General features: G+C 41.1%; 1 protein-coding gene across 19 annotated transcripts in view; it reads left to right on the top strand.

The window, feature by feature from the left end:
- The first annotated feature begins 50 nt into the window (after positions 1-50).
- The window catches only part of AGPS (alkylglycerone phosphate synthase), a 77,033-nt gene continuing 67,666 nt past the window's right edge, over positions 51-9,417 (top strand). Inside the window, exons 1-4 of one of the 19 annotated variants that reach the window (XM_033516188.1) lie at positions 52-448; positions 1,388-1,480; positions 1,918-2,130; positions 5,405-5,553. In XM_033516188.1, coding sequence (XP_033372079.1) covers positions 5,549-5,553 — 5 coding nt within the window. In that variant the 5' untranslated portion in view covers positions 52-448; positions 1,388-1,480; positions 1,918-2,130; positions 5,405-5,548. Of the gene's footprint in view, positions 449-1,365; positions 1,481-1,917; positions 2,131-4,034; positions 4,079-4,610; positions 4,676-4,718; positions 4,872-4,917; positions 5,270-5,404; positions 5,554-9,417 lie in introns of those variants that run through there. The other 18 variants (XM_019007448.2, XM_033516184.1, XM_019007446.2 and 15 more) reach the window with 18 other exon arrangements.

Raw genomic sequence — 9,417 nt, 5'->3', positions numbered from 1 at the left:
GCGGCGGCGGCCGGGCCGGGCGCCTCGGCCGCGCTCGCCGCTCCCGCGCCCTCCCCGGGGCAGCCCCCGCTCCGGGTGTCGGCGGTGAGTGGAGGAGCGGCCCTGCTCCGGCCGCTGAGTTCGGCGCTGGGGCAGGGAGCGCTGCCGGCACGGCAGAGCCCCGGGAACGGCCCCGTGCGCGCCGGCTGCCGGGCAGAGGGCCTGGAACGAGCCATCAAACCAGCTGAAACAGACATCGGGAGATTCGGGGTTGGCACTCATCAAATGTCTAGAGTTGGTAGCTCCGGGCGAGGTTCCCCTCGGAGCGGCAATGGTACTAGTCCTGATACCATTTTATCAACCTTTTCCGGCTATTTAACATGCAACACGCATTAAAACAACACGTCACAGCCCCCAACACATCTACTCCTCAGGAGTAACAAGGCACTGTGCCATAGTGTGCCTAAAGGTAAGGGGGGGATGCTTTAGAGCAGACAGGCCGTACACTGGCATCCTTACGTCTGTCAGATTATTATTGTGACCAAATTATTGCAGTGTCTTCTCTTAAAGCACCTGTCGCTATATGGTGAATTCCTTTACTCAGCAAGCTGAACTCCCCTTGAAAGTCAAACAGTCAATCAATTCAATGCACTGAATATCACTTTGGAAAGGGTCTGCTGCAATTGTGCGTAGCCTGGCATATGACAATATGTACCTTTCAGATGGCCACTCCTTGAGCCCATTTCTGAGGCTACTTTCAATGACTAATTGAACCAAATAGTGTGGAATTAGGACACTCTTACTAAACCTGAGAAACCTCCCTAGTCCTTTGTGGGTGTTTTGTTTCTGTGCTTTGCAGCCAGAGCACTGTCCTGAGTTTCTCTCAGACGCTGCTTTGGGTGTGCACAGCTGCTGGGCTGTTGGTGCCATTTAAACAGAGCTAGGGTGAAGATCTCATTTTCAGGTTTGCACTTCAAGGCACAAGACTGTGACTTTACAACTTAAAAAATAGCACAAGTGTATAAATCTGATACATCTCTAATAATTTAGAAGTTCTTTGCCACCTTCATGTTGCAGCTGTGTGTGTAATCATATGAAATTGATATATCCCTCGGAAGGAAGAAGAACCTGTAATTTAGGTAGATTTCTTAAATGCATATTTGATAACTGTACAAGATGTAGTGGAAGCACTTTCTTTGTAATGAAAGTTTAGTTAAAGCACATCCATGGAGCCACTAAACACGTGGAGGTCTAAGCAGGAGATGTGCTGAATGAATTAGGTATATTGAAGCAGCTCTTACAATGCTATGGCTTTGATTCCATGGAGGTAGAATGCAAGGTGACAATGAATTATTTGTAATGGAAAACAAACAGCAAAATTTAAAGTATATGCATATTGTTTTTGTAGTACCACTTTATTCTGAGGTCTGAAAGTGAGCCCAGGTGAACCCAACAAGAAGTACTCATGTTGAAGATTCTGGAGAAATGGAAACGGGCTGTAGTAAGTTAAAAAAACCTTTTGAATGCAGCTGCTGCCAGATCCTTTCAAATTATGTTTTTATTAAGTACCAGGTTTTGACTTTTTCAGTATTACAAAAGAAACAATTAGCAGACCGCATTAGCACAAAAGGAGTAATACATGATGTCAGTTCATGAAAAAAATGCTGTGGAGCTATAAAAGTGTCTTTTAGGCATGCTTTCTTTAATAGAAAACAAAATAAAAGAAAGTGTGATTCCTAGGCATTGGCATAGGTTGTATCATAGTGCAGAAGTAGTATTCAGAGCTTGGAGAGCATGCTTGCTTGGAGCCTGGGGTGAAAAAAAAATGGCAAGGACATTTTCTGGTCAGGTAGATAAAAGAGCATTGACTATATATTTCATTTGTGTTCCTTACTTAATTTCTTTTCCCCTTTCCTTATCTTCATACCTTATGCTCAGGCAGACCAGCACTTCATTTCTAATGGGAAGGCAGTCATCCAAAAACCAGCTTAATGAAAATGCTGCATTGCACTGGATTATTCCTGCTGTACACTGCTGAGGAATGAGGTGTATGCCGTTGGGAGCTTCTGAAACAAAGTACCTGCAGTGCTTTTGTGATACTGTTATTTTGTGTCATCAGACTATCTGGAATACCTGGAAACAGATTTATTTGTGAGTTGCCCTTTACAGATTTTTATATACTAAAGTTTTGAAGAAAATATTTTAAATGAACATTGCATCTTTTTAATCCTGGAGTTTATTTGGGATATAATTCCAAATAATATACATGGAGGAATCTGGCCCTACACGTACTGCTCTAGTCTCTGCTTGTTAGGAATAAACTTTTGACTGTAAAAGAAAAATCTAAATGTTCTTTTCCATTTGCCATAATCCTGTTTCTTTAGATCAGTTTACCTTATAAAAAGTACATAACTTATTCAAGATGTATTGACACTCATTATTGCAGTATTACAGTTTATATGAAAATTAGATATATATAATTTCTGGGAAATTCAAAGTAGCTGGTATATTCAAGAACAGCTCAAGGTGGTACTTTACAAAGAGGATAGAGAACTTTTTATGACACATATTTTAAATGTTACATGTTGCCTATTTTGATATTTGACATTCTCATTCTTGCATTAGATTTTTTCTCAATTGTAATATATAGAAAAGTATTTGTTTCATTATCAGAATTTATACTGATATATTTTCATGTTCTTTTAAAAATAATTTATGAGCATAATTTTTTATATTAATTTATGTTACAATATTTGTGAAACTTGATAGTGCCATCTACTGCTGAAAAACAAACTTTTTAAAAACGTGCTAGTTTGGTACCTTCAGATTAAAGGGCAATGTTAGAAAATATCTGTTGAAATCACAATTTTCAAACCTCTGAAAAATGTTGGGAGACAAGTCCTGACTTGCCAAGTCAGCTTCAGTCACTGAATTTCTGACCTTTCAACCAGTGACTATTTTGACCGAAACTGTAATGAGAAGTGACTCTGGGGATCTGGGATTTTGAGTTTTTTTGATGTTACATTTTTAATAAAGAATTTTATTTTAAAATGAGTCCCTGTGATATTCCTAGAAGAACACTGATGAAAGGAATCAGTGAAGCAACATTTATTTTTCACTCAGTGGTAGGAAGACATCCTCTGTGTTACAGAGATCTCAATCAAGCAGCCTGAAACTAGCATCACATGTGACACAAGTTCTGTTCCCGTGTTACATCACAGAGTCATGAGATGGACCATAGACCCCTGCTTGCTAATTGGCATAAGATGGCAAGTTTTCAGCCACCATGGCTGGAATTCATCTTCCCTAACCCCTACCATCTAAAAGTTAGATGAGATCAACATACAATGTAAAGTACAGTACTGGCTCTTTCATGTCTTCATGGAGAAGAGCCTGTCTCTAGGACTAGTGAAATAGTTACCATATGCTTACAACGTTTGCCCACATCCCAGACATTAAGTATTGGTTATGATTTCATTCCTGGGAACCACGGAAATACAGGAAGTGCTAAGACTTCGTACATGAATAAGAATAAGTAGAACATAAAACCTTAATCTTCCTGAGGAAAGCTTTAAATTTGACTCAGAGGAGTCAGGAGCAGTTGATCTTCTGCTGGTACTTGTCTCATCTTGTAGAATAAGCTGGCATTGATATGATTTGAATGCATGATTGTTAGAGTTTCTGTCTCGTTACAGCCTGATGACTTAACCTTAGAAATCAACTTGCTTTCAAGTTGAAAAATTCTTGAGAACAATGTATTAAAACAGATAGAAGATAACACATCCCTATGTTTTAGCTATTGCTGAGCAGTGCTTGTATAGTGTCAGGGCCTTCTCTGTTTCTTGGGCTGCCCCAACAGGGAGCTGACTGGGGGTGCACAAGGAGCTGGGAGGGGACACAGCTGAGACAGCTGACCCCAACTGAGCACATCATGGGATATTCCAGACCATATGACATTGTGTTCAGCATATAAAGCTGGGAGAAGAAGGAAGGAGGGGGTGATGTTTGGACTGGGGGTGTTTCTCTTCTCAAGACACCCATACCTGTAGTGAAGACCTGCTTTCCTGGGGATGGCTGAATGGCTGCCTGCCAGTAGGAAGTGAATAAATTCCTTGTTTTGCTTTGTGTGCATGGCTTTTGCTTTCCCTATTAAACTGCCTTTATCTCAGCCCACAGATTTTCTCATTTTTACCCTTCTAATTATCTGCCCCATCCCACTGGGGAGCATGTGGCTGTGTGGGGCTAAGCTGCCCACTGGGGTTAAACCATGACAGTCATGTTTTGGTGACCAACTTGGGGCTCAAATGCTTTGAGGTAAAGACAGGTTTGGTTGGAGTTTGCTAGACTGACTTTATAGCTTTTAGTGCAATTTAGCTATTAATTGTCAGGGTGCTGTCCTTGCCACGCTGCACTTTCGTCTAGAGCTTGTTAGTGGCTTTTTTGCACTCTGGCTGTTTGCTGTAGTGCTTATCATCCTACCCAGCTGTGGCTGGCAGCATTTTGATAACAGCCATGGCAATGTGCCTGGGCTGGCCCATGGCCTGGGCTGCAGCTCCAGTGGCAGCTTCAGTTGAAGGGACCTGACCTGTGGATAGGTCCCTGCAGGAGCAGGACAACCTGAAGTGTCTGTGGTTGTGGATAAGAGCATGTTGGAGCAGAAGCATCTGTGGCCATGGATATGTCTATGGCACAGCAGGTACACCCTAGAGAGACTGTGCCCTTGGATAAGGCTGTGCTGGAGGAGGTGCTCCTCAAAGTGACTGTGCATAAGGCCAGGCCACATTAGCTGTACTCTGAAGAGACTGTGGCCCATGAGTAGGTCCACATTGGAGCTGGTCCACCTCTAAGGGACTGGAGTCTCTGGATAAGTCCACACTGGAGCAGAGGCAATGGTAGGAGTCCAAAAGGACCAGCAACAGAGACTGTTATGGATACAGCTTTAAATTATTATAAGCTATGATCTGAGTTGCATGTGATAGGATTACTGTAGCAGGAACCACTGCCAGTGGAGAACAAGCCTTGCAAGAAGTGGGGCTTGTGCAGCACTGACCTGAGCTGGCTTTGGTGCCCAATAACTCCACACAACACAGCAGCTCCCTGGTCCTGAGTGACCACCAGAACAGATGGAGCCTAACGTCCTGGACTAAATAATTCAATGGACATTTCACAGGCATTTTATGGACATTTTACAGGGAATGATATCTGTGAAGATATCAAAGGATGGGGAAGAAGAAGGTGACTGATGAGAATAATATGGGACCTGAGCATGATAAAAATAGTAGGGAATAAGGTGTGGAGATTGTACTGGCTACAACTGGGAAGGAATTAATTTTCTTCATGGTAGCTTGTATGGTGCTGTGCTTTGGATTTGTGATGAAAACAGTGTTGATAAAACACTAATGTTTGTACTTCTCATGTGACACAGGGAACACCTGCACTGTCACCATGGAGGAAGGATGAACACTCTCACCCTTGGATAGGTATTTTCCTGTGCAAAGTGCACAAGTTACAAGTTACAGAATTGCACGTTATGAATTAGAGAACTTGTGAGTTAGAAACCTCATGGCTGATGTGGTGAGTGAATTTGTGACCTAGACTAGTTTGTGCAAAGGGGACTGAGCCCTTCTTCACCATGTTTGCTTTCTTTCCTAATGAGCTTATAAAATAAAGTTTAATTTTCAAAGTACATTATCCTGTGAATTTGAGAGATCCAAACAGGCCATGACAGATTGAGTAGTCTGTGGCCCTTCTCCCTATTGCCTGTCCAAATATTTTAAAACAGAGGCAAACAGGCAGCAACTAGGTATCTTCCCCTGAGAAGAAATGTTATCCTTCATTCCTGAAGGGAAATCCTTCATAACACTTCAGTTCTGCATACATTGTCTACCCTCCGTTTTGTTTTCCTTTAAGAGCTTTGCCAAAGACCTCTTGTGGCTGCTTTTTTTTTTTCCAGGGAAGTTATAGTCCACCCTCCTCCAGTCCTTCCTTCTTGTTTCACTCACTGTGGACTGTGGACTTCTACTGTTAATGTGTGTCAGCCTAAGTAATTAAAAGCAATACACATTGTATCCCAGAAAACTAGAAAGGTTGAAAATGCACTTCTTCCATCACAGAGAAATATGCAAACTCAAATCACAGTCAGCAGGAAAATGAATAAGCTATTTGGTGATACCATGTGCAAAAAAACAGCATCATAAAAATGAAATTATTTAAAGTAGCATTCAAATCATGCAGTCATCATTGATTTAGTTTCCAATTATACAGAGGTAATTGTATTAACAAACTGCCTTATTCAGTTTGGTGGGAAAACAATTGAAAGTTTTAATGTCCTGGCATCTGCAAATAATAAATTATATGATCTGTGCACCCAGTCCAACTAGAATCCTAATGCTTCTTTTACCCAGGGCAAACTACAATATCAATATGCCTGAGATGGAAGATACCTTGTGACTTTCTGGAGCCAAGACAGTTCTAGAATAAATCTAGAAATAATAACTGTTCTAGAAATAAATATTGAAATTTGCTAATATAGATAAAGGAACTTATTCCAGAATTAATGACCCTGTATATATTACTATTTACAATACAGGTTCGGTTGTGTGAATAGAAATTAATGCATCCTGCATTGCATTGAATACAGTGGGAGGAGTTTTAAAATACTTAAGTTTTGTGAGTCCAACTGCTGCAACCAGACTAACTCTAAATAAACATTTTACAAAGACTCTAAAAGCATTATGGGCTTTAGAGTCAGAACCCCAAGATTGATATGCTGTTGGACCCCCCCCACTATGCTACATGTGTTGGAATACAATTATGCCATAGGTGAGCTGACCCAGATCCTGCCTGCCTTTCTTTCCCTTTAAATTATCAAGCATTCCCAGGAGCCTAGATTTTTCTGAAATGCACACTGTAATTGTTCATGGATTTTTTTTGTTGCCTCTTCCACACCCAAAAAAAATCCAGAAAGCGTGAAAGTGAGAATAATGCAGAGGTCCCCTTGACTTTCATTTTCTGATGCAAGAGGTAATACAAGTAGTGGTAGGATACCTGTTCTATCAAGTATTTTAGCATACTAAATCTATACAAATAGAACTCTTAACAAAAACTGACTTTAATCTATGGTTTGTTGATAATTTCTTCTAGGGAATACCTTCCTTATCTTGTAACTTTTCATTCTGTGTGTCCTCTGTTAAAAAAGTGTTTGCTTCACAGGGGAGATTGTATATTATTTACTGTTCTGATTTTCATAGAGAATGGGACAAGCTGGCTGCTTTACCACCCTTAGTTTTTTCTTGCCCTTTTTTTTTTAGATTTTCCTCCTGATTGTCATATGACATGGGAATATAAAACACTGTTTACTCCCTCAGCCTCTTGTCATGCCCCATATATTCTGCTAATGCAGCAGGCAGTTTGTCATTACCAAGTTTAAAACCTAAACAATCTGCTGTCTCTATTCACACTGTTCTGCAGGAGCTGCTCCTGGAGCAGCCACACAGCTTCTGGCCCAGAGTAATGAAGACTGTATTTGAATACTAAGCAATATCAAAGAATCAGTGTGGTCCTTAGCACTGGACTGGACCACGTGCCTCATTTTTATCTAAATACCTGTTAGAAACATGGGAGGTTTGTCTCAGGGAGTGAGTTTCTGAGAAAACAAAATGTTAGCTTGATTCTCAGAATATGTAAATTCAACCCTGGTTTTTATGTGCACTAGAGATCTGCTACCAGAGTAATTTTGTGGCTGCTCAGCAGCAGCAGCTAACAAAGCAGTGTTGGTATCTCTGGCAGCCCTGCTAACCACTTTTTTCTACTTTCTATTTATGAGTAGCTTATTCCAGAAGAAGTTATCCACTATTATAGTTCCCCTTAATCACCCCTAAAGGTTTGGACAAGTTAAACATATGCACATATTTCCAAATAAGCTTGGCCTCCTGCCAATTACTGTTTTTCTGGCTTTTTCAGAATTTTTTCTCATTTATCTTTTTTTGTTTTGACAGTATTGGGGATACGACAGAATATTTTAGGCCTAAATTAAAAATAAAATTACTTAACCTGATGATTTTACAGCTCTTCATGTGGAGTCAAAAATGACATTGCTCTTTTGCCTTGCCATATTCTGTGCAAACTCACATCTAGTTGCTAAGAAGGACAGTTTCCCATCATTTTCTTTTCCAATTCATACTTTTCAAGTTATTTATTCCGCTGAAAGTTAGTTGGATTATTTCTACACTATTTATCAATTTGCCTTATTCTGGGTCAAAACTACCACTTTTGGGCACATAATTTCTTTACACCCCATCTATAATTCTTCATCAGTATTTGCAGATTTTTGAGACGTACAATGCACTCTGTGTCTTTGCAGCTCTGTATTGGGGTTCCCAGTACATACTGGGGTTTCCAGCATAAGAAAGAGACATTTAAGAAGGAGAAGCCGATGTGAGAGCTGAAGCAGCAGTTTGGTAGCTGGCAGAGTAAGGCAGCTGGGCTGTAAGCAGCCTGAGAGCATCTCGGGGAAATGGCTTGCTGCTGGCAGGGTGTCAGCAGCAGCAGCAGCAGGAGGAGGCAGGAGACACGACAGAACTGCAGATGTGACTGGCACAAGACTTGTGTCAAATGGTCCCAACACGAGCCACCCCAAACGATTGTAATCCTCATTTTTGATTCAGCTGCAGGGCTGATAAGGCTGCCACTGTTAAGAGCTAATTGTGCTCAAAGGAGTTGTCCTGATTGTTCCTAGAGAGCCTTGGAGCAGTGGCGCTGCTTCTGCAGCCCTGCGTTACACGGGGGCAGCTGGCAGGGAGCCGGCAATGCTCCGGCACTGCAGCACCAGCGCTGAGCTGGGCACTCAGGGCACGGCTGTCCTCGGCAGCTCACAGCTGGCACAGCAAAGCCAGCTGGAATGCATTTCTCAACTTAAATCTTGACAAAATATGCTTTGAAAGCTTTCTTAAAAAAATCTACTACATTGCATCTGCTGCCTTATCATCAGCCATTCCTTTTATAAATCTGTCTGAACGGAGTTTACACTCTGTAGAGTTTACACGGTAAAAAATTTCTAATAAGACCACAGTATTTTTAGACTGTGGCCTTAGAACTTTCCAGATGTTGAGCAAACACTGTGCAATATTTCTAGTAGTACTCACTAGGAACAGAAATTATGCTTAGGAAAGATTGATGCCAAGTACCACTCCTTTTTCTTGTGAAAATTAGTGAGATGTTTTGTTAATTGATGTTTCTCAGCTTTCTACATCTATTGTGGTGATAATTTATGTTGTAATTGCAATAAGTGTATCATGTGTTCCAGAAACTATAGCGGAATGCAGCTACTCTTCCAATGCAGCAAACATAAAGGATTGCCTATATTCATTTGCAGTTTCTTAATTGATTAGAAATCTGATTTTCCATCAAGCTCTCTGCTTGCAAGGTGATAAAGGCTGC

The sequence above is a fragment of the Parus major genome, chromosome 7, assembly GCF_001522545.3.
Source record: "Parus major isolate Abel chromosome 7, Parus_major1.1, whole genome shotgun sequence".
NCBI lineage: Eukaryota > Metazoa > Chordata > Aves > Passeriformes > Paridae > Parus > Parus major.
Note: the sequence above shows the minus strand (reverse complement) of the source record. Positions and strands in the feature narration are given on the sequence as shown.